Source organism: Capsella rubella, unplaced genomic scaffold (genome assembly GCF_000375325.1).
Source record: "Capsella rubella cultivar Monte Gargano unplaced genomic scaffold, Caprub1_0 scaffold_1, whole genome shotgun sequence".
Taxonomy (NCBI): Eukaryota; Viridiplantae; Streptophyta; class Magnoliopsida; order Brassicales; family Brassicaceae; genus Capsella; species Capsella rubella.
Window position 1 is genome coordinate 3,395,492 of NW_006238923.1, and position 24,923 is coordinate 3,420,414.

At 37.5% G+C, this 24,923-nt stretch overlaps 5 protein-coding genes across 5 annotated transcripts; 2 read left to right on the top strand and 3 right to left on the bottom strand.

Annotated features, from left to right (window-relative positions):
* The first annotated feature begins 1,669 nt into the window (after nucleotides 1–1,669).
* On the top strand, nucleotides 1,670–12,518 carry LOC17898482 (calcium-transporting ATPase 3, endoplasmic reticulum-type). The gene is made up of 34 exons (XM_006306635.2): nucleotides 1,670–1,881; nucleotides 2,104–2,154; nucleotides 2,281–2,314; nucleotides 2,786–2,803; nucleotides 3,176–3,312; nucleotides 3,672–3,746; nucleotides 3,884–3,929; nucleotides 4,141–4,200; nucleotides 4,296–4,376; nucleotides 4,680–4,765; nucleotides 4,972–5,073; nucleotides 5,369–5,422; nucleotides 5,702–5,803; nucleotides 6,161–6,219; nucleotides 6,473–6,617; nucleotides 6,892–6,999; nucleotides 7,441–7,593; nucleotides 7,777–7,881; nucleotides 8,304–8,500; nucleotides 8,660–8,768; nucleotides 8,872–8,970; nucleotides 9,049–9,194; nucleotides 9,349–9,406; nucleotides 9,586–9,678; nucleotides 9,762–9,812; nucleotides 9,956–10,087; nucleotides 10,208–10,309; nucleotides 10,623–10,677; nucleotides 10,786–10,871; nucleotides 11,021–11,169; nucleotides 11,410–11,515; nucleotides 11,598–11,651; nucleotides 11,875–11,920; nucleotides 12,103–12,518. The coding sequence occupies exons 1-34, from the start codon at nucleotides 1,849–1,851 to the stop codon at nucleotides 12,165–12,167; spliced, it is 2,997 nt and encodes a 998-aa protein (XP_006306697.2). The 5' UTR covers nucleotides 1,670–1,848; the 3' UTR covers nucleotides 12,168–12,518.
* A 947-nt stretch (nucleotides 12,519–13,465) lies between these two features.
* Nucleotides 13,466–14,235, bottom strand: LOC17899389. The gene has a single exon (XM_006304183.2). It carries the CDS (start codon nucleotides 14,162–14,164, stop codon nucleotides 13,637–13,639), a length of 528 nt encoding a protein of 175 aa, XP_006304245.1. The 5' UTR covers nucleotides 14,165–14,235; the 3' UTR covers nucleotides 13,466–13,636.
* Nucleotides 14,236–17,259: 3,024 nt separating this feature from the next.
* LOC17898006 (protein PHLOEM PROTEIN 2-LIKE A10) lies at nucleotides 17,260–18,926 on the top strand. Its single transcript, XM_006307584.2, has one exon. It carries the CDS (start codon nucleotides 17,491–17,493, stop codon nucleotides 18,739–18,741), a length of 1,251 nt encoding a protein of 416 aa, XP_006307646.1. The 5' UTR covers nucleotides 17,260–17,490; the 3' UTR covers nucleotides 18,742–18,926.
* On the bottom strand, nucleotides 18,867–19,802 carry LOC17900822 (protein PHLOEM PROTEIN 2-LIKE A9). The gene is made up of 3 exons (XM_006305617.2): nucleotides 19,695–19,802; nucleotides 19,499–19,590; nucleotides 18,867–19,396 (listed from the first exon to the last, which is right to left on the bottom strand). Exons 1-3 carry the CDS (start codon nucleotides 19,758–19,760, stop codon nucleotides 18,997–18,999), a joined length of 558 nt encoding a protein of 185 aa, XP_006305679.1. The 5' UTR covers nucleotides 19,761–19,802; the 3' UTR covers nucleotides 18,867–18,996.
* Nucleotides 19,803–20,329: 527 nt separating this feature from the next.
* Nucleotides 20,330–24,806, bottom strand: LOC111832622 (NF-X1-type zinc finger protein NFXL1). Its single transcript, XM_023790092.1, has 2 exons — nucleotides 24,562–24,806; nucleotides 20,330–24,185 (listed from the first exon to the last, which is right to left on the bottom strand). Exon 2 carries the CDS (start codon nucleotides 24,097–24,099, stop codon nucleotides 20,620–20,622), a length of 3,480 nt encoding a protein of 1,159 aa, XP_023645860.1. The 5' UTR covers nucleotides 24,100–24,185; nucleotides 24,562–24,806; the 3' UTR covers nucleotides 20,330–20,619.
* Nucleotides 24,807–24,923: the final 117 nt, after the last annotated feature.

The window sequence follows — 24,923 nt, forward strand, 5'->3', positions numbered from 1 at the left end:
TAAATAACCACTGCGGTGTACTATTTTTAGAGATGCACGCACAGTTGTATAAGTTTACCAACTAATCAATGTATGTATAAACAACAGAATAGTAGTACAACCTAATAGCTCACCGTATCATGTGCTGTAAAAGAGGCAACAATATGACACACGTAGAAAGTGAGTAAAGGAATGATTAAGAAACCTTAATGGAGTAGGTTAAATTAAAGTTACACAAGTTCCTTATTAAAACTCGATTTTAATTAGGGCTTTGATTATAGAGTGAAACACCAATTAAAGCGAGAAGATCCTACGACCACGCCCGCGGACTACTTCTGTGGACCCTCTTTTTATTTAACTTAAACTAGAGAGTAGAGAGTGTGACGCACAAGAAGAAGTAGATAGAAGTGGTCCATACCTCTTTTTATTTGCAATGATGCTCAAGATTCCTAGTATCTTAATTATTGTTATCGCAAATCATATCTTTTATATCTCTATCCTCAAAACCATAACAAATCCGCTGTACCTCATATAATAAAGTAGTGTATAGTATAGTATAAGACTATATATCTGCTAAAAAGAAACCAAATTAATAGCGTTAGTCCAAAGTGTAGATCGACTATTGAAGAAGCATATGTGTATGCATGAGGAAGTTGAATGTTTGTGGTTGATAGACCTTCACTTCCATATTTTGTTTTGATGATGACGATGATGTACGAAATCTATATTTACGCAAAGAAAAGACCAAGCTGCACCTTATTTCTTTCTAGTTTTGATAAAGTAAGCATAAAGTCCATCAAAAGCTAATTGAGACGACACATCTATGAATTGGTATGATCACCTTCTTGTCGTCGTCGTCATTCATAAATCCATCAAAGATTATGACGTGAGGCTCTCTCTTGTTCAATTGGACTTTCGAGAAGGACTAGTGCCATTTGGTTGGCTTCGTCTTGGTAACTAATTGATGGTTCAATTTGTTTGATGTATCTTTTGGTCAATTTTATTAGTAGTTAGAGGATAAAGTCATCAAAGCTTTTCAAGTCTTGTGTGGTTGAGTTAACAATGAGAGGTTTGAAAGGAGTCTTTAGTGAAGCCCATAATTGCTGTTGTGGATGATATATTAGATCATATGTTTGCTAGGAAATTGATTCGGCACATTTCACATATGCGGTGGCGCGCTGGTGGTGTTTCCATTACGTCAACTATTTGATTTGTATGTTTCCAAGTAACATATAGTGTGCAATAAACGACTTTGTTGACGTTTAGCATATTAGCGATAACAAAACAAAATTAAGGATCATAAGCACTCACACGCCGTTGATTTCAGATTCGATAATATTCCATTTTTGGTGATCGACATAATAAAAAAGTGGTGACCAGGAGCTCTAGTATTAGTTGGATTCACCATAGAGAATATATACACACTGGTATGATAATATAAAGTGGATATATATGTAAATGTATTAGGTAACATATCCCGTATTAGAGAAATAACGCGAAATCTCTAAGCGGTACTCAGACAAATTGCTGATTAATTCCATACTAGGCTTTCGAAATAACCATATTGTTGTGTTGCTTTTTTTCTTCAGATTTTTGAATCTCAAAGCATATTCAGGAATCAGGATAGTGTAAATGGGCCTCACGTGAGTGAGGGGGAAGCCTTACCCGCTAATTCATGTAAAGTGTATCTCAGCACTTGACTTTCACACTCAGCGATCGGACGGGGAAGCTCATGGAAGACGCTGCTGGCGTTACAAGTTGTCATCTCCTCTAGTCTTTTACATTTCAGCTCACTTTCGTCGCCCACCCGAATCACCGTTTTGGGAATTTCTCCTCCCAAAATTCCAGAAACCCTAGGTTTCTCCTAACATGGAAGACGCCTATGCCAGATCTGTCTCAGAGGTGCTTTGCATTTCACTTCTCATTCTTCTCTTCTCACTGTTTTTATTTTTTTTCTCGGATTTGAAATGCGTAAGATTTGACTGATATGGTTGCGATCGCATATATTGACAACCCAACCATTGATGATGTTCTTGGCAACTGTTTGACTGTGATGGAAGTGATTTTTGTGTTTGTCTTTGAGGCCTCTGTTAGGTGTTGATTGGTATTATGTTGTTTGGGCAGGTGCTTGATTTCTTTGGGGTAGACCCGACAAAGGGTCTTTCTGATTCTCAGGTATGATCCTGTCCAACCTGACTGAGATCTCCATTGTTGGAGAACTTGAAATTTTTTTGAATTTTGAGCTTGTTACTCTGAAGCTACCATGATCTTGAATTTTATCATTCGTTTCCGTTTATGTAGGTTGTTCAAAATTCCAGACTTTTTGGCAGGAATGGTATGTATTACTTCTACTTCACTGGCACTTTCAGATTAGGAGTTCCTATAGAGGATCACTCAAGGAGATAGGGTGATGAGCATATGGTGATGATAGGGTGTTTATTGTTCAACTAAGTATATGGAATTTTAGTGAGGTGTCGGCTCTAGTTTTGGCATCTATTCATAAGTTTTAGCATTATAAATTACTTGTCAATTACTCTAGGCTACAAATTCTCTGTTACCTTTGCTTGTGCAGTTCGCATGAATTTTAATATTCTTGTGTGAGTGTCCTTGAGTCAAAATTCCTGCATATGATTGTCTGTGTGCTTAAAATTTCGGCACTCTATGGAAATAGTGTTGGCTTTAATTGGATACTGCATACCTTTTTCATATATGATAACAAATAAACACTCAGTTATATATCTATCTTGTTTAGTTCTGATCTTCTGTCTTTTAATTCTTTTTGCATGTTCCGTCACATGATCTGCAGTACTGCCCGAAGAGAAAAGTAAGTTCGTCAATAACCTTCTTTGATAATGGACACTCCATTGTTATTTCGAAATGTTTTGATATACACTTGTTTCGATTTAATTTCAAATCTCTGATCTACCATTATGGTTTCGAGCACCTAATTTTTGCATTGGATTTCAAATTTATTTTCAAAACAATTTCTGGTTCCTTTGTCTAAAATTAAGCTGTTCCATTGCAAAGGCATTATATATAATATATCTTTCACTTCTTTTTAGACTTTCTTAGCTTATCGTGTTAGACCTTCCTTATAGTTTAACCTTAACAGTGTACATAGTCTTTTATAGTAATGTTATCTAGGAGGAGGGTTTCGTTCTCCTCTGACATTTTTTCGATTCTTAATTGAATGCAGGAACTCCATTCTGGAAACTGGTTCTGAAACAATTTGATGATTTACTCGTCAAGATCTTGATCGTGGCTGCAATTGTTTCTTTCGTATTGGCTTTGGCCAATGGAGAGACTGGTTTGACAGCATTTCTGGAGCCTTTTGTAAGTCACACCTTCACTACTCGCACTGGCATACAACAACGGTTGATTGTTAAAAGATTTGATTTGATAAACTGAACTGGCTAGTGGTTCTTTGTGGTGGAGTTTAAACTAAAAAAACATGTTCTCCGTCTCTTTTCTATGGTCTTTGTGAAAATTAATTATTTATGTTTATCGTTTCAAAATAATATCTATAAGCAGACAATAGATCTTCATTGGCTGAGTTTCAGCATTTTTATGATTTAGTCTTGCTATATGATTCCATAAATATATAATATGATGCACCTTGACCAAGACTTCCATAATTCTAGACAGTCTTTTTGGTATCACAAGACGTGTCTGAATTTACTATTTCATCACAGGTAATTCTGCTGATATTGGCTGCAAATGCGGCTGTGGGGGTGATCACAGAGACTAATGCTGAGAAGGCACTTGAGGTAATTATCATGCTAGGGTTTAAGAGACCATTGCAGTTATGTATCAGAGATTCGTTACCTCAGTTTTATATATACCGGCTAGTACAAACTATGCTAATATGATCTATCTTGCATGTTCTTCTTTTGTCCTGTTGTAGGAGCTACGCGCCTACCAAGCAAATATAGCTACAGTGATGCGAAATGGTACTGATATAATATGTCGAGCGATTTTTAGTACTGCAAAAACCTCGCTAACTTCTTGTTTTTTCTTACAACGAACAAAAACTTAAACTGCTGACTGTCTCCTGCACAATCACTTTGTGTATCCTTTTAGCAAACATTTATTTAGCCAAACCAGTATCTTCTTGTTTTATGCTATCGATGACATTCCATGTTAACATGTATATAATTGCAGGGTGCTTCTCTATCCTACCAGCAACGGAGCTGGTGCCAGGTGACATTGTTGAAGTTACTGGTATGTTTGTTCTATTTCACCTTAATGCATTTTTGCGGGAATAGGTTAGATTTTTTCTTAACTCTAAAATTTGCTTTTCTTGATGCACTAAACAGTGGGATGTAAGATTCCAGCTGACCTGAGGATGATTGAGATGTCTAGCAGTACATTTCGAGTTGATCAAGCAATTCTAACTGGTATGTCATTTGTGTTACTCAAAACTTTTTATTTGCGTAGCCACAAGAACTAACTATGCCAGTTGGTGCTTACTGCTTAGTACAACTTCATGACAACCGTTTTCTCCACCAATTAATCTCTGAAATGAACATGCATTTTCTTATTACATTATAGCTTCAACCACAATACTGCAGTTTCTCTGAAGTGAACATGAACATGCATTTTCTTTGGGCCTTCTTTCATGTAAATACATTCAATATGACCATTTACAGTAGACTATATTCATACTCTCACTATCAGTTGTTTCCCCCCGGAAATTGCAGGTGAAAGCTGCTCCGTGGAGAAAGATGTTGACTGTACTTTAACAACAAATGCTGTCTATCAAGACAAGAAAAATATTTTATTTTCGGTAGGAGTTATAACTCATAGCTGTAGGTCCAATTTTCTGTGTAATACTTTTTCTGTTAGGGCTATATAAATCTGTTGCCAGTCATTTGATTTATCTAGACGTCTAATGCTATTCCATCTTTTTACACCTTAATTAGCTGTAGTATTTGTTCTTTTCTCTCATCATTAGAGTGTGCTTAATTTGGTAGAATATTATATGACTACCAGGGAACTGATGTGGTTGCGGGTAGGGGTAGAGCTGTTGTCATTGGAGTTGGTTCAAACACCGCGATGGGAAGCATACATGATTCTATGTTGCACACAGATGATGTAAGCTATCAATATACTTTCGTTTTATATCTGGAAATGCACCTTTCACTTTTCATATGCTTTGTTCCTGGCCAGAATGCTCTTATAAATAGAGGTTATATTGTAGCTGTGACTGACGAAAAATTTCTCCTTTGAATTTTGTTCATCACTAGTGCACTTTTGGCACAGTAGACTTTTATCCTGCTGTATAGTCTAGTTTCGCCTTCTATCTGGAGTTTCATTCAATCTGTTTTAAAGTGCGTTATATTTATAACTACTAGGATGTTCCTTATTACTTGTAAATGCTATGTCACAGGAGGCAACTCCATTGAAAAAGAAGCTGGACGAATTTGGCAGCTTTTTGGCTAAGGTGACAGCTTTTTTTGCTTTTCGAAATTATAGAATTTAACAGTTCAAAGAGGCACTTTAATTAAAAGACTTGGATGTCCAATCGCATCAGTTATCAGCATTTCTTAATTGTGTCTGAAAAGTGATGAATTTTATTAGAAAAAGGGGATTTGTCAAGTGACTAGGTGTGACAGAGATCTCTTGCAGATACTATAGTTAGTTAATTTCGTCGATATTTTATATGTTATTCAACATAACTTTAAGTTCTCTCTAAACATATTAATATATTTAATTTGTATAGGTTATTGCGGGGATTTGTGTACTTGTATGGGTTGTCAACATCGGTCACTTCAGTGACCCTTCTCATGGTGGATTTTTTAAAGGCGCAATTCACTATTTTAAGGTAAAGAAATTTGATCTTCTCTTATGACAGCTTTGAATTCTTAGGTAAGTACATAATCAGTTTTGTGTGCTCCACTCTTTCTGTAATATCAAAGGATAGATTTTGCTTCTCCATTCTTTGCTGACATCCCTAAAAGGGAACACATGCAGGTTCTTAGAAATAACCAGAGAATTATCAACCCACTAGATCGACTTTCAACATTAATATCGAAAGTCACAAAATAGGAATTTGTTCTGGAATGGGTGGATTATCCTTGCTTATATTATATAACCAAAGATGGATGTACCATACTGTTAAATTGTTGAATAATAGTTGAAGTTTGGTGACAGGATTGTTGCTTTGCTTTTATTTTCCCAGATTGCAGTTGCCCTTGCTGTTGCAGCTATTCCTGAAGGACTTCCTGCTGTCGTTACAACGTAAGTGTTCACTAATTCCACTATTAGGAAATAGCAGTATTATGAGAAAAGAAAATGATCGCTGAAACAAGGAGTTTCCCAGAAAATACTGTAGGTGGTTCTTGTGATCATCAAATGACAATTTTGTTTCAAGTTCTGGTTACTCTTATGTTGGTTGAGTCCAAAATGCTTTCAAAAAGTATTTTTGTTTATTTTAGGAGGCTACTTCTTGTTTTGGTTACTTAAAAGAGGTTATGATGCTTTTGGTATCTAGGTGTTTAGCTCTTGGAACAAAGAAAATGGCTCGTTTGAATGCTATTGTACGGTCATTGCCATCTGTTGAGACGCTGGGGTGCACTACTGTAATTTGCAGTGACAAAACTGGAACATTGACAACCAATATGATGTCAGTGACGAAGGTTAGCATTTTAACCCCAGTGCTTGGGCCTGTTAAGTGTTAACTCTTGCTGGTATCTGCCACTCGGAGTTTTCTTTTTAAATTGTCTCTAGGAAAATCTTGCATGGGCGAATCTTGGCAATGTAATTAAAATAGAGTTTCAGGTCTGACTAGGAAGAATTAACAATTTTACTAATAGAACAAACTGCAGTATACATTTTTGCATATAGATTTTGTCATTGTGTTGTCTCAAATGCTAATACTTTAATAGTCTAACTCTTCTGCTTGTATGTCAGATATGTGTAGTTCAATCTGCAGAGCATGGTCCTATGATTAATGAATTCAGTGTTAGTGGGACAACTTATGCGCCAGAAGGTACTGTCTTTGACAGCAATGGGCTGCAGGTACTTATTTCTTTTCTTCTTTAAGTTAGCAACTAATTCATACTCAACACTTTTGAGGGTGACTGGTATTAGTTTTCCTGCATACTCACAAATTTTTACCATGCAAAACTACACACGGACAGGTTGAACTAAAATTTTCATCTCACCGATTGCTTGATAAAAAATTGATCTGGATACTGGATGGAAATAGAACCTAAAATTAACATTCTACAAGAATCATGGTTTCCTTCTTCTTTTTTTGTATACATATTCTTGTACTTTACATTCCTCATAGTTCTTTAGTGTGTTTTTATACTTCATGAAGTCCTTTCATTACTAATCTCAGGTATTTAACTATTGTGAAAGATAAAAGACCAAAACTCAATAGCAAGCTTCAAACTACACCCACATGCCCTCTCACTACACAACATTCTTAAGATTAGATGTTCACTTGTTTTGCAGCTTGACTTACCTGCTCAGTCACCTTGCCTTCATCATTTAGCAATGTGTTCATCACTCTGCAACGACTCCATTTTGCAATACAATCCAGATAAGGATTCTTATGAAAAAATTGGAGAGTCAACTGAAGTTGCTCTTCGAGTTCTTGCAGAAAAGGTTTGTGTTTCTTGAAATCTTTCTTTAGTAGAATTTGTTTCCACAGCAAGAAAAAACGTGGAACATAACAGACTGTTTCTCTTTTGACTGGAGTGACCATCTACGGGATCATATATATTTGATATCTTACTAATCTTGAATATTTGATTGACATTCCAAATTACTTTTGTTGCTTATTTCCAGGTTGGGCTCCCTGGTTTTGATTCAATGCCTTCTGCTCTAAACATGTTGAGCAAGCATGAACGTGCATCATATTGCAACCATTATTGGGAAAACCAATTTAAAAAGGTGTGACTCTATTAAAACTCTACTATTTTTTTATGTTGATAGTCATTTTACTTGCTTTTAACTGAGAGGAAGGGAGAACCAGAGTTGGACTACGTCATTTTTATACCAAATTTCCTGGCCATCTTTGTTACATGTATACTTCATTGCTCCTGTAGTTTTCCGGAAACTATGAAATTGAAATATATGATACCCTGAATTTGTAGTAGTCAATACATTTCACACTTTTTGGCTATGTTGAGCTCTGGAAGAAGCTCATAACGTCCTGAGTAAATCTATATTAGCGTTTTCTTCTGCACTAGATACCCATATTAAGAGACCAGTATAATTAGAAGTTAATATTGACCTGGGAACAGTATATTTCAAATAATTCATAGTAATATAATATGTGTATTGATAATCATCTTTATCGTATATCCATTCAGGTTTATGTTTTGGAGTTTACACGTGACCGCAAAATGATGAGCGTCCTATGTAGCCATAAGCAAATGGATGTAATGTTCTCGAAGGGTGCTCCAGAGAGTATTATAGCTAGGTGCACTAAACTTCTCTGCAACAGTGATGGTTCTGTTGTTCCTCTAACGGCTGCTACTCGCGCAGAGCTTGAGTCGAGGTTCCACAGGTAAGACATCAACTCTTTTAATGAATATTGATTACATTTTCATATTACTTGTGATTTTTATATTTCTATGCTTGTATTTTCAGTTCTAATAGTATTTTTGCTGTTAAAGGTTTGAACAAAGTGGTTCTTTCATTTTCTAACCATGTCTTCCTGCAACAGTTTTGGCGATGAAACATTGAGATGCTTAGCATTAGCATTTAAAACCGTGCCACAGGGTCAACAAACTATCTCCTATGATAATGAGAACGACCTGACGTTTATTGGGTTGGTACGCCTTTCTTTCAAATATTATGGATTTAATTAGGTTTACCGAAGCTTCACCATTTCACGTTTACTGCTGAGGACTGAGTCATCTTGTGGTTTCTTTGAAGGTGGGAATGCTTGACCCACCAAGAGAAGAAGTAAAAGAGGCTATGCTTGCATGTATGACTGCTGGGATACGTGTTATAGTAGTTACTGGGGATAACAAGGTACTGGAAAAATGAGCATTTGGTTTGTTAGTTATCTCCACCTTTTTTGTATTTATTCTGATTAGCATTAAACTTCAGTCCACAGCAGAGTCACTATGTAGAAAAATAGGGGCTTTTGACAACCTGGGCGATTTTTCTGGTATGTCCTACACCGCTTCCGAATTTGAACGGCTTCCAGCTGTACAGCAAACTCTAGCATTGCGACGGATGACGCTTTTTTCCAGGTATATGGTCCTGTATTCATTTTATTGATGGCATTTTTAGAATGGCGGAACTGATAGTTTAGTTATCACATGTATTTCTCTTTTCTTCTCCAAAATTTGAGTTATAGTCATTTATGAGAAACCATAATTTTCTACTGCTTCTCTCTTTGTATAGGGTTGAACCTTCCCACAAAAGGATGCTTGTTGAAGCCCTACAGAACCAAAATGAAGTGGTAATTCCCTTTCCCTGGTCACTAAGTTGTCATTCATTTCACTTCTTCGTTTCAGTACATATGCATTCTTATTTTGTATGTCATGGAGTTGTTTCAACATTTCAAGTCTGTAGTATGTTTACTTATTAGAAAAAGGTTCTTGCTTCTAACTGTCGTACTCATGAACCTTATTAACCAAGGTGGCAATGACTGGTGATGGTGTCAATGATGCCCCTGCATTGAAGAAAGCTGACATTGGGATTGCCATGGGTTCTGGAACAGCTGTAGCAAAGGTATATACCTACTGTTTGTTTTCAATTAGTATCATGTATTCTAGTGTCTCACTTGATTTTGCTATACTATTAAAACTTTTCAGAGTGCTTCGGATATGGTTTTGGCTGATGATAATTTTGCTTCAATTGTTGCGGTATGTTTGCTTTCTTCCATTTTTCTGAGAGTTTTTCCTGTGTGCTTACACTTTGGATATTCATATATGACATCTATCAACTTTGCAAATCTTAGTTGACCATACTTCTTGCCAGTCTGATATAAATTAACGCTTCTTGATAGGCTGTCGCAGAAGGAAGGGCTATATATAATAACACGAAGCAGTTCATTAGATACATGATCTCTTCAAATATAGGGGAAGTGGTCTGTATATTTGTTGCAGCTGTACTGGGAATCCCTGATACCCTGGCACCTGTGAGTTTGTTTAACCTTGGAAGTAACCTTTTTCGTCAGTCCAATTGCATCACTTTGTGATAGTCTTTTACTATTATAAAGCTATACTAAATCTTTGATTGTCATGGTAAACAATTGTAGGTTCAACTTCTGTGGGTCAATTTGGTAACCGATGGATTGCCTGCCACTGCCATTGGCTTCAATAAACAAGATTCCGATGTTATGAAGGCAAAACCTCGAAAGGTAGCAGCTGTAACAGGACAGTACTCCTGTAGATTTTAGTTCATGGAGAGAAGTAATGTGAAAGTCGATTGCTGTCACACGGTTTGGCATCAGTTTGAATTCACTGCTTATGTATTAGGTTTTATGATGCTTTTCATCTCTCTTCGGCCGTTACAAAAATTATGGGTTTTAGTGACCATGGTGCATAGATCATGTCATTTAACTTAAAGAACGGATTTAGATTTTATCAATCGTCTGCTTGTAGTGTGTCTTTCTTTTCAAACTACTCAGACCTTTTGTCTTCATTATTGTTCTGACTGTTGTTGAATTCCAGGTTGGCGAAGCAGTGGTCACTGGGTGGTTATTCTTCCGCTATTTGGTTATCGGAGGTAAACTAAAAATGTTGGCTCTATAACTTATTTTTATTATATGTGTGCCTTCAAGCTTATATCCTTCTAAATGACCTATCTGCCTGGTTTGTTTTTCTTTCGTTACAGTTTATGTTGGCCTGGCGACTGTTGCTGGCTTTATATGGTGGTTTGTTTACTCTGATGGTGGTCCCAAACTTACTTATAGTGAACTGGTTAGGTTTATCTCCAGTTACATCGTTCAGATTATTTCATCATTCATGTGTGTCAACCTCCACATTTTCGGAGTTGTTGCTCAAGTTACTGAGCAAACAATTCATATCCAACGTTATTATCTCTAATAGAACGAATAATCTCATTTCAGATGAACTTCGAAACGTGCGCACTTAGAGAGACAACTTATCCCTGCAGCATATTTGAGGATCGGCATCCGTCTACTGTGGCTATGACAGTACTTGTTGTTGTGGAGATGTTTAATGCTCTAAATAACCTCAGCGAAAATCAATCCCTTCTGTAAGCGCAGCTTCTTCTTTCTTTCCGTGTTATCGACTTTTCTGGTTTGATTCGCTACGGTATCATAGAGTGTACTGCATTAGGGAGTCTTAACCATGCTATACAGTATAATGTCATTGAATAGACTATAAGTGGTGGAGTGTCATCCACGAACAAACATTGGATTATGCAACTTTTGACGAGTTTGCTTTGTTATCAGTCAGTTATATTAGCTTTAGTAAAGAAGGTATGTGATTGTAGGGTTATAACCCCAAGGAGTAATCTATGGCTTGTTGGTTCAATTATCCTGACGATGCTTCTGCACGTGCTAATATTATATGTTCATCCACTGGCAGTCTTATTTTCTGTAAGTTTCTCCTCCTACGATAACCTTTTTACAAAAACTGGCATACCTGTTTCTTTTCAATCTCATGTTCGCTGCTTTATAGGTCACGCCATTGTCCTGGGCCGAGTGGACTGCTGTTCTGTATCTTTCGTTTCCAGTAAGTTTTTACACTTTAGGTTTCTTCTGGATAGTATACTAGAACTCTCATGAACACTCACGCTGGAATCTAACATTACCATTTAACACCTTAGTCAGTTCTCCTATATGGATGCAAATTTGTTAAGGAGAAGCATGACAGTAGGGGGATATTTCAGCTATGAGATATAATTCGAAGAAATTAAAATGATTAGTTAAGTTGAACAAATTTGTAAATACTGCAGGTTATCATCATCGATGAGCTTCTGAAGTTCCTCTCTAGAAATACAGGTAATGCTTACTACGATTTTTCCTGCAATTTTTAAGACTACTTATCGTTTCAACTGAATTAGAAGTGTATACAGAGGCCTTAAACCTTGATCCATGATCGATGAGATTCTAAATATATCAGAGTAACCGCATATGAGATGTTTTGATAGTACTCCTGACTCTGATGTGTGTTGTTAATGTAGGCATGAGATTCAGGTTCAGATTGAGGAAGGCTGATTTACTCCCCAAGGACCGACGTGACAAGTAGGATAAGAAGAAACAAGAGATGGTTTTTTCTTCAACCTTCATACATAGTTTTTTGGCTATATAGATACAGCAGCCCCACAGAGAAGAGGAATCTTGGGAGATTTTGAATGCAATCCAAAAAGCTCCAACACCATAAACCATAAAACTCTTTTCGATTTTGGTTTGTCTTTTTAATTTTGTTGTACCAAAATTTTCACTGTATTCTTACTCCAGATCAATGGACTACTGCTCTGTGTCATGCTCTGATCCAAGTGAATCGAAAATTCAAAAGTTGATTGGCAGAAATTTTTGTTTTTTTGTCAATCGATGTATAATTAAAGTGGAGGGGTTGGAATATCTGGGACTTATCCAATATATCTGTTATATATAGTCATAAGAAGATTCCATCGACGTTGGTGTATCAGTCTACTAAATCCCATGTAAGCTCGTACTAGGAACATACTGTATGTATATTGAATTGTTCAGGAGAGGACAGTTCGAGATCATGTCACAACGAAAAGGAAAGAAGATGATTATATATATATTTTTTATAAAGTTGAGAAAACCTAAGATACAATTTGGATTCAGTGTATGTCAGTTTTGTCGACACTCGGAGGATAACTTGGAGAGAAAAAAAAACATTATTTTAACAGTGTAGCAGCCTCTAATCTATTGTTACTATACATGATTAGGTAAAGTAGATTTGGTTTTGGCAGTGGCCAAAGTGGCCAGTGGGGGACAAAACAACAACAATAATATGATATTAAAAAAAAGAAAAAAAACGAAAGATAAGATTACAAGCTTCGATGATTCATAAGCCTTTCCGTGATTTAGTGGTAAAGCACTATACTTCCCTTGATTTAATATTCATTAATCATTCATCGTATATATCTAATAACAACTTTATCAGTGTGACATGATGATAAATCCGAAAATTTGAGATACATATACAGAAAAAAAATGTTTTAAAGTCACTCATAAAAACATATATACATATTAACTAGAGGTTACGAGAACTGTAAAACTCCACAGAGATACTAGTGATATTTGAATGTGCGAACCAGTCATAATATGATGGTAAGAAATCAATCCACAGTTGTTAACTAGTAAATTCGAAATTTATATCTAGCTAGGATTTATTGATATTAAACGGTTACGTCTATCAAATGACACTATTGTAGGTTTGGTTCCTCTTTTTTATTTCCTCCCAAAAAAAAAAATAGAGTACTAACAACTAACAACAACACACAAATGGAAAATCATAGAACCCAAAACAAAGAGAGAGTCGAATTTACGGTAAACTTACGATTAAAACCAAAATTTGGATATGAAGCGAGAGCATATATAGGTTTAGCTCACTTGTAATGTTATTATTATTATTTCACGACGCACAAATTAAAGCTAAGACTAGAGAAATATGATAAAAAATCATCAAATCAACAAAAGCACTAACAATATAATCAAGAAGAAGAAGAAGAAGAAGAAGAGAAATTACAATTGAAGGCTGCCACTAGTAGTAACAGCGTAGGATTTGCTACGAGGATACAAAAGATCAGAGACTTTCTTAGTCTTCTTCTTCATCTTCGGATTCACAGACCCTTCCTCTGTTTCTTCCTCTTCCTCTATCCTCGCCATCCCAACACTCGAGCTCTTTGGCAACAACAACCCTCCTCCTCCTCCTCCTCCTCCTGCTTGCCTCTGCTGCTGCAGCTTCTCTTGTATCAACATGTCTATCTCGCTCTTGTGCCCTAGACTCCTCACCGACGCTGCTCTCACCAGCTCGCTGTAATCATCATCGATCCCGAAATCCGTGGTTCTCCGGGAAGACGCGGAAGAGGAGAAGGCGGCCGATGATGAGCTCCGGCTCCTAGGAAAAGGAGCTGAGACTGAGGCCGAGGAGGAATAGTGAGTCCGAGCTGCACAACCCGTGATGCTTCTCACGTAAAAGTCACGTGCCTTGCCTAAAGCTCTTAGAGGCGTTGAGATTATTCTCAAGAACTTGTTCTGGTTCTGTTTCATGCTCTCTTCTCTCTGGTTTTTTTCTTTCTTTCTTTCTTGGGATAATTGGTTTTTTTTTGTTTTTGTTTTTGTTTTTGTCTGAATGTCTGAATGAGGTTGGGTTTGGTTTTTTTTGGAGTATGATGTGGTTTTTAAATGTTGATTAAATTTTAAAATAATAATAAATTAAAAGAAAAGAGTGTCAAAGGAGAAATAATTGAGAGAATCAAACGTGACTTTAAGTATTTGTTTAGATATTTATTTAAAGAAAAAAGAAAGTTGGTTTTATGAAAGTATTAGTCGTAAAAGAGTGTTTGGAGAGAGCAGTCGACGAGGTCCCGTCGGTCGAAACCAATCATTAATTTAATTAGCATGATATTAATTTGATTGTAATTAAATACGAGCTACATTAGTGGATTGGACTTTGAATTAAGTATATCCTGAACATATCAATCATCACACATATGAATAATTCAACCAGAAGTTCTTATTTATATATGAGTTGATCAAACGAATAAATTATTGTAGTAACATAAAATTGTTATTTTGATGAACTTCAGTTTTCCAATACTGGATAAGTCACAAGACTCATACATAACCATGGAAGTAGTTTTTACGCCGCCTTCGACGTTGCTTCATTGAAATCTCGAGTTTGTTTTTGTTTTTGTTTTTCTTTGTTCAAATTTAAATCGTCAAAAAAATACGAAATGTCAAAGCCTGAATGTACGGGATTAGTCCAAGGTTGTGGATTTGTCGTCGATACGTAGAAATATCAAATATGTATAAGATAATAGATATATAGTTTTATCGAACATGTGTTTTGTTTATTACGTATTGCTCTTGTTTAAGTTATGTTAAGATATAATTAAAATACATACTCTTCGATTATTGACTGTAGACTGAATCTCTCATTTTCAACAACAAAAAACATAAAAATACGACACGAAAATCACCCATTTATTATTTTAAAGAGCTTACTTGTAAAATTGGCTCAAATTGATTTTATTCGGATTTGGGTCAAGGAATGCTTTTTAATTCTGTTTATATATATATATGTATGTTTTCCCAGCCATTTTGAGCTAATGTTGCTTATATATATATATATATATGTTTAAAAGAGATAAGATATGGATACAACTTTTGACAACTACTTTATTGACATCAAAACTTGAGACCTGTATGATTCCCTCCTAGTCTTACTAGTTACGAAACTTGTCTTGTTTTAGTAATACATATTTTGTTACTACTTTAGTTTATTAGAAACTTCCTAAATTTATTTAATTTAGTAGTCAAAAAAATTGAAAAACGTGGTGCGGCGGACACAGAAATATGGAAGCGTGGGAGAAACAAAAAAAACAATTGGTGGGTTTGGACTTTTGCAGGTTTTGGATGGGCACATAGCATTTGTAAAGAAAGAAGACGTTTCTTCTCTTATTATATTATCAGAGAGAATTAGATAAGAGCAACATTTGGAGCCATGTCGGATGTACACAACTATATCAATGCTTCTAGAAAAACAACTCTATTTTTGAAACATCTCAGCATATTCCGTTTTTTAATTATTAATCAAATAGGCTGATGATGATGATGATGATGTTGATGATAAGATTCCATGTGATTAACTATCAAATGACTAATCATTACATCGTAAAGGAGAAGAAATAGTAAAAATGGCTTATAACCTGATCATCAAAACTTGATTTTGAAATATGAAGTTCTACTTTCTACCACTAGATAGGGTTTCAAGGTATTGCTTACTATTTACGCGCATGCAATGCCACTTATACATATAATAAGAGCCAATCCAAATAAAAAAGTGCGACCTTATGATAAGAGGTTGGTGCGGCCACTATGAACCATCGCTCGCATTGCAAGAAAGGTGACTTAACTATCACTAAAATATACTACACAATGATAACTAATAACTTTTTTTTTTTTTTTTCATTGTTGTAGTCAATGTTAGCTTAGAAGCTTGGACACACATCCCTTCAATAGGTTATAGCGTTTGAAGAAAGAATAAAACCCATTGGGCTTTTAATATGTTGATAGGCCCAACCTGACAATAGCTAATAAACTTTTTGATTAGCAACATGTAATATTGAATTAGACTGCAATACATGTTTTTTTTTTTTTTACTTTAAGAGTGCTGAGTGCAGTACATGTTTCACTAATTAATATGTATCTTGTTAGAAAAGCATATTCACTAATATATATATATATATATATATATATATATATATATATATATTTGTTTATCGAAATGTTGAAACCGACACCCTATGCTATTGTATTCTTGACATGCATTATTATATCATCTGATGCCACTTAAAGCCACAAAATTTCCGGTCTATTAAAGCAACGTGTCCACTTGCCCAGTAGCAAAAATGGACATCATCAAATTACCTTATTTGAAAATAAAATAAAAATTCTACAAAAAAAGATTGTTTTGTTTTTGTCAATCTTCTTAAACAAACTTATTTTCAACAAATTATATATGTTTTAATGTTTGTTAAAAAATAAGTAAGATTAAAATAAACTTAAAAAGTATATAGAAACAAGATGGTGGGAAAATTTTCTTAAAGTTTGTTATTGTAGACGGTTCGTTATCCAATCAAAGCGAATTAAAAAAAAAAACTTTGATAAGTATATAAAAAAGCAAACGAATGGAAAGGTTCTAAGAAAGTTCGTTATTAAAGACGGTTCGTTATCTAATCTATCCAAACCAATAATTAAATTAAGTTTTGGTAGACGGTGGGAAAATTTCTATAAAGTTCGTTATTAAAGAAGATTCGTTATCCAGTTTATCCGAATCAATAATTTAGTTATTAACTTGTCTCCTAGAAGAAATGAACATATCAAAATTACTTAATTACTTTATATTCAAAAAAAATTATATGTTTCAATTTTTGTTGAAAAGTAAAAGAAAAAAAATATAATCTTTGATTTTTATATATAAAAACAAAACGGTGGGAAAATTTTTAAAAGGTTCGTTATTGTAGACGGTTCGTTATCCAATCAAACCGAACCGAAAAATTAATGTTATTAATCAGTTATCCAACTTGGCGTCTCTCTACCCATCCCAACCTTGAATTCTTCATCTTAGAATCTCTCACCTCTCACCCTCACGCCAATTTCATTTTCATGCATCGCTATTTCCTTATCCTCTTCTCTCTTTTTTTTATCTCCCTTAATTAATTTATCTTTCTGTCTCCATTCATGTGGTTAGGCTCCATTACAGAATCTCAATCGTTTTCGGATCACAATCACAAACCCTAGATTTCTCTCTGGGTTTCCCCTAAAGCTGTGATTTTTGTTTGTAATTGGGTTTCGTGAGATTCAATTGTTGAATGGACCTTCTGCGGTTGAGAGAGAAGGGTTTATTTTTGTCTCAGAGAAGAAGGAAATGGCTGATTTTGATGGCGGTTACGGGTGTTTCTGGCTATGGAGTTTACAAGGTTTACCATTTGCCATCCGTCGCGAGGAAAAGGAAACGTCTTTTGAAGATTCTTGGTGCCATTGTCTCTGTAGCTGAGTTGATCTCTGATTCAGCTGAGACCTGTAGTATCGTGACACGAGACTTGAAGGGTTTCCTCAGTTCCGATTCAGACGAAATCCCCAACAGCTTGAAGCAGATCGCCAAGATCACCAAGTCGAATGAGTTCACGGATTCGCTTTCTAGGGTTTCTCGGGCTGTCACGATCGGTGTCTTTCGTGGGTATAACTCCGAGTCGTCTAGCAACAACGTTGGTGATTCAGGAATTGGGAAATCGGAGTCTAGTGTTGTTGATAAAGTGATTGATAAGGTTTTCTCAAAGGCTGGATCTGGTTTTGTTTCAGTTATTGTTGGTAGCTTTGCTAAGAATCTTATTCTTGGGTTTTACTCTGATGAGCTCGAGAGTGGTGTCAAATGTGAGGGTTCTGATTCGTCAGAGACACCTAAATGGGTGAATTTGCTTTGTGACGATAAGTGTAGAGAGCTTCTAGCTGATTGTATTCAGAGATTCACCAGCACTGCAGTTGCTGTCTATCTTGACAAGACGATGGATATCAATACTTATGATCAAATCTTTGAGGGGTTAACGAATCCAAAACATCAGGATAGTGTCAAGGACGTTCTTGTTTCGGTTTGTAACGGTGCTCTCGAGACTATCGTCAGGACATCTCATGAAGTCTTCACATCTCCAAGGTCAAGTAATGTGATAGAAGAGATCAAAGATGAGGATTTCAAGAGTAATGGTTCCTCGGGAAGCAAGATGGTTTCGGGATCAGGGGATGGGATCAAGAGTAATGGGTGGGCTGAGGCTATCTCAACGACATTGGCAGTTCCGAGCAATCGAAGGTTTATGTTCGATGTAACAGGAAGAGTAACACTAGAAACGACAAGATCAATCATCGCATTTATAATGTTGAAGACATGTCAAGGTTTCAGAAAAAGTATCAGTGTGGTTCATGAAGAGGTTACAGACAAAGGACGCCAAGCAGTTGAATATGTTGGAGCCAAATCTTCAGTTATAATCACTGTGTGCCTGGCGTTGTACTTGCACGTCATAGGCAGCTGTGTTAGGAATTCTCCCATAGGCGTAAGCCAGCATTTTTAGTCCTTTAGATGAAGAAGGGATCGATTTGTTGGATATAGATGTTATTTTGCTAGGTAAACAAGATTTATCAGCTCTTTGTTTATAGTTGGAGCTGAGAATATTGTAAAAGATTGTGTGCGTGTATGTGCACAACTTCTATTCTTATTGATGGATTATATATATGTATATATACACATTGAAAAAGAGTTCTTGGGACGTTGAAGTTATAAGGTATATAAAGATCTTTAATCTTTAGAGATGGATTCATAATCACTTTTACACTTCTTCAACAAAAGCTTCATAGACCAACAAACCTTTCTTCCATTTTCCAGTCCACACTTCATACAAACCAAATTGAAGCTCGGTGTCTTGGTTAATAGCTACCTTGGGACTGACAAAGACCTCAAAACGACCATCAGTCTCATCTGGTATGTTAACCGGTCCGGTTCCGCCTTTGAGTTTCTCAATGTTATTGTTAACCGATTTGATCCTCTTCCAAACTGTCTTCCCTTTCTTTCCAACTTTCGCCGACATGAAAACCGGAGCTTGGTCCCATCCGGTTGCATCAGAAGTGAACGAGATTTTAAAACCGATTCGGTATGTTTTGCCTGGCTCAATCTTGTTGTACGAACCGGTTACTTCTAACCAACTCGCCATCTTTAGTTCAGCAGGGGTCCTGAAAACAAACAGACTCCAGAAACTTGTTTATTGAGAGAATCAGACCGGTTTGATTCGGTTTATGTATAGTGTAATTTGAGAGAGGTAACCACAAACCAACCTGTCTTCTTTAGGGATGACCCAATACCGAGAATCACCTCCCCATATGAAATTAAGACCACTTGGCTTAAAGACCCATGCTTTTCTATCGATCTATTTATTAATCATGTTTGATCCTTTATTTTGTCAGCAAGTAGCAATAAAATTAATAACCAACAAATATAAAGAAACTAGAATTGACTTATTATGATTATTACATCTTGTTCCATGTTGGATTCTGCCTGGTAGTGAGAACTCTTGACACCTCCTTTCTGCACAGACATTTCTTTCTTTCTTTCTTTCTTCTTTGTTGTTTGTTTATAAAAGAACACTTCTCTTCAGTATTGAGGTTTATATATAGATTTGTTTCTTTTCACTATATGGAAAAATAAAAACATTGTGACAGAAGAAGAATAAAAGACCCAATCTTGTCTTGTCATGATTCTCCTTGCTAGTTTTACTTTAGTGCAATAACCATGTAAAAGGCATAATTCTATTGGATGGCAAAAGCTAAAGCAAATATTCTAAGTTTGTGGCTGTGGCTCTTCTTCTATCTGAAATTTTGTATGAGAATCAACCTGTTCCACAATTTTTACTAATTAGGTCCTCTAAATGCGAGTTCAACACGCTAGATGAATTTCGTTTTTGTGTTATCGGATTTGAGTTCGAATCCAATGTTACTTTCAACCACTTAAAACACTAGTTAGTTATACAAGTGGAAACAATATATACCCCAAAAAAAAGCTGGCGACGATTGCTTTTGATTTTTTTTAGACTATTGAAGCTTTCGGTTGTTTTGATTCCTATGTCCTAATGATGTTATAAGACAAAAAAAACTTCAAATAACTTCAAGTTGCATCGTTAAGAAAATGAAAAATTGTTGTAATATTTCTTCAATGTTAAAAAGAAAAACATGCCGCTTCACTCGCACAATATACCGCCAACTGAACAATCAAATAGTTTGTTTATAACTTTATATAACCAAATAAACCTCAAAGATGCCAAGACAAAAACGGCACGTCACCGACTAACACCTAAGCTCTGAAATGGGCATAGACCCAACTCGTCACAGCAGTCGCACACACATAGACGTCTGAGCAATCTGCCGTTTTAATACATCGAAAACAAGTTGAATATGCTCTCTCATTCACATACCTTCTCCCAGTCATCCACCACTTCTTCACCAGACCCTTCCACCGGTTGTTTACCGTTAGCTTTTGAGCTGGTGCTTTCTTCTATCTGAAGAATACACTCTAAATTGGACGTGCTGGCCTTCTCAGGCTCCAAAACGCTCCAACGGTTAACCGAGGTAGCAATTGGATTGTTGCTCTTTGCAGCTCTTAAAGCAGAGGCTTGAATATCTGTAGATGATCCTCCAATGGGGGAATCTTCAGCTCCCCAGGAGTCATCACTCTCCTGAATCACAGCTTTCTTCCATGGATTTCCTTTGTTAACATCCCACGCCGAGCCGCCAGGTAATTTTCCCCATGCATTACTAAGTGATGGAGATTGCCCGCCGCTCTGGACAACCACAGCTCCATGGTATACTGAACCATGCTCAAGCCTCCTCATCGCAGTAGCAGCTCTGGCATGGTCGTGGAACACGGCTAAAGCATTCTTGTCATTCAGCCAAACAAGCTCGCATTCACCCCCAAATCTCAGTACCAAGGCGCTGATATTTGCCTCTCTCGGAAGATCCAGTAAAGATACCACGAGTCCAGGATCCATATCCACCAGCGGATCAAAAGACGGTGGGTGTGGCCCTCCTATCGAGATAGCACCACCCCTAGCTCCAATGATCCGTGTTGGCGGTTTTGATTTTGGTGTTACATGAACTACTGTAAACCGTTTTGGCTCCCACCCTGCGTTGCTAACACCAAGCTTCCACCTCTCAGCTATTAGCCTAACCGTTTCTCGTTTATCTTTCTGCATCGGGCAGAAGACATGGACCTTAAGGGCACTTGTGCTTCCTCTGGCTTTCCCAAGTACCAGAAACTTGCAGCGCTCTTCGACAGCCAGTACCCACTTTGGATCACGCCTATAAAGGTCTGAGATAATCTCTGTCATAGCAGAATTCTCACTGAAATGTAATGCCTCCAGATTTGGCGGAGTGATATCAAATGCATCTTGAAGAATCCGCTTACGCTCCAGCTTAGCACACTCGTCATCACACGAGAGCTTTCTTTGCCCGAGAGGGATTCGGTTTCCGTCAACAGGCTGAAGTGGCGCTGGAAGCTTCTGCAAAATAGAGGCTTCATCATAGGCCGCAGAGTCAATATTAGAACCGTTGGCACTGTTTCCTCCAGCATCACAAGGGACCGTAGCGGTTATGCGGCCACATGAACAAGTAATTGTGACTGGAAATTCACATCTACGGTCAGGGCAAGGCGCAGATGGATGGCAGAGTGCTCCACAAGTGTGTCTACAATCCCTTCTAGGAGCACCACACTTCTGTCCACATGTAACACGCATACCAGCTTCAGATTCATTGTAGTTGTCACAAGGTTCTGGGTGACAAGTTCTGGCACAAGCATGCATGCCACAACGCCTCGTCTTTCCACAAATCTTGTTACATCTAATGTCTTTCAACCCACAAGGTATGTTTCTGAGAACCACATGCCCACCAACGCACTTCTTTTCCACAGGGGCAGAACAAGGAGGACAATCTCCAAAATGGCATCCATGCGTAGCAGAATGGCCACAAGACTGAGGAATCGAGCATGGATGCTGACAGCTAGGAACAGGTGTCCCACATGGTAGTGGTGGAGGAATCGAAGTTCTTCCACAAGCACACGTAAGATCAGTGAAGATCATCTCGAGACAAGGAGGGCAATGTCCACTGTGACATAAAGATTCACAGGAATGCTGCCCGCATCTTAGCTTCTTCCCACAAGGTATTTGGCAGACGTGTGGGTCCCAATCGCCTGATAGATCATTCTTCTTCTTGTTCATGAGAGGACAGCAGCGCTCGCTACATCTATGTCTCCCACAGTTCTTCTTACACCCACATGGCTTAGCACACACAAACTTCTCTGTCTCTGAAGAAGTTGTTATGTAGCATTCCACTGCCCTGGATGTTGACCCACACCGGCATTTCTGGTTTACTTGGACTAAACAAGGCGGGCAATCGCCTTCATGGCATACCTCATTGCAAGTATGTAACCTACAAGGAAGAAGCTTCCTGCATATATTTGAACAAGAAGGAATTGGGTCCAAGCAACTACGCCTGATCTGTTCTTCTAAACGCGTTTTCCCACAATAGCATGTCTTCACTCTACTGGGAAGCAAGTCACAGTCCCCGCAAGGTCCGGGATGGCAAACCTCGGAACAGAAATGATTACCACATCCAAGCGGCTTCCCACAGTTAAAATTGCAAGAATACACACCATCTTCTGCTTTCAACTCTCCCTTCACATTCATATCCCCGCAAATAACAGTCTCCACTTTTTTCTTGCAGAAACATGTGGCATCTACCAGTACCTGACAAGGATCACAAGGGCCAACGTGACAAGCCCTATCACATTGATGACGCCCGCAATTGAGAAGCTTATCACAACGCTGCCCACAAACAATAACAGATCTCCGCTCGGAACATCTAGTAGTAACCATCTTCTTACCACAAGGACAACTACGAGGTGGAGCAAATGCCTTACAGGGAGGACATGGACCAGGATGACACTGCAACACACAGACATGAGGACATAAATCTTCTTTAGTTACCTCAGCTACCGCAAACTCTTTCTCCAGAGGCTTCCCACATGGTTCTCCGCATGAGTGTGGAGTCAGATATGGATCAGATGGTGGATCTTTTCTCTTTCCACAAAAGCACCGATAGCATATCTCTTTGGATGATGTCAGCTGTACAGATTGGCAACCTGGACATCTCCAATTATCACCTTGATTTTTCTCAGCCAGTAAATCAATTGAAGTTGGTGCTCGAGCCCACCTCTTGATACAATTCATATGGAAAATGGAATAACAGCTAGAGCAAGACCAGATATTGGCAGATCGCCCAACCTTATCATAGCAAATCATACACTCAATAGAACTCTTCACCAGTTTCTCCTGTAACTCTTGAACAAGTTGAGGCAAGTTTGGGTCTGCCATCACAATATTCTCTTCCTTAGCTACTCTTTTCCCCTGATTCACAGGCCGCACCCTAGATGAAACTCTTTGACGATTATCCGGAAGAGTTCCTGAAGCATTATTTCTTCGTTGTCGATTCGGTGGAGGTGGACCAGTAAGATTACTCCTTTGATGCTGGTTATGAGGCAGAGTTCCCGCAGCCTCATTTCTTCTTTGTCGATTAGGTGGAGGGGGCCCAACGAAATTACTCCTGTGGTGCTGGTTATCGGGCAGGGTTCCGGCAGCCTCATTTCTTCTTTGTCGATTAGGTGGAGATGGACCAATGTTATTACTCCTCTGTTGCTGGTTATAGGGCGGAGGAGCAGGACGGGATGCAGCACCAGTATCAAGGCTTCTAGAATATCTATCAGTAGTAGGAGGAAGAGAAGGCTCGTTTACGACCCCCACTGAGGTAGATGAGCTTCTAGGAATCCAAGTATGCTGAGAATTGAATCGAGACCTATCATCGTTCCTATCTCTCCTGAGATGAAAGCTCATATTCTTCCTCGACTCCACAGATAGAGAAACAGACCCTGTACCCGTCAGTGTTGGAGTAATGGGTGTAAACTATTCACCAAGAGCTTCTGTAGAAAGAGATGCAAAAAGAATAATCAGATTTCAGCAATGTCAAACATTGGTAAATTTCACCAAACACAAAATACGACGATATCGAAAGTGAATAAGCATAAGTAAACGAATCCAAATTTGAATCCCTATAATATGCTCTACGATTAACCTTAATGGAATCCAAAAATTAAAAAAAAATACCCAACATCGGGTTACAAGATTCTAAACTATTCATAGTTTTTCGAATATCTCAGAAGTGACCTACTTATCATATCTAAGAAAAATTCGGAAACCTAGAGCTACCAACACACATCTCGCTTCAAATTTGATAAATAAAAAAAAACAATAAAACAAATTATTTGAAGCAAATAAACAAGGGGGGTGAATTGGTACCTGGCAACAGGATACGAAAGAAAAAAAAATCAACGAACAATCTCAGGAAAATATCAAATTAAACGCAGGGAATTTCGATTAGCCCCTTGTTTTCTCAGGGAGATAGAGAGAGAGAGGGAGAGGACTGTGTAGGAGAAAATGGAGCTAGGAAGATGAAGAAGATATAAATAGAGGTGAAAGTGATATGTAGACCGCCTTGCTCCCAAAGGAAAAATTAAAGAAGATAGAGAGAGAGAGAGTCGCGTACGACTTTGTTTTTGCTTTTTTCAACGACTGTCTGAATTCTGAATTATTTTATTTTGTGCTTGACGAACACTCAAGAACCGACTCATCCCAATGGGCCCAAGATGGGCTTATGTGTT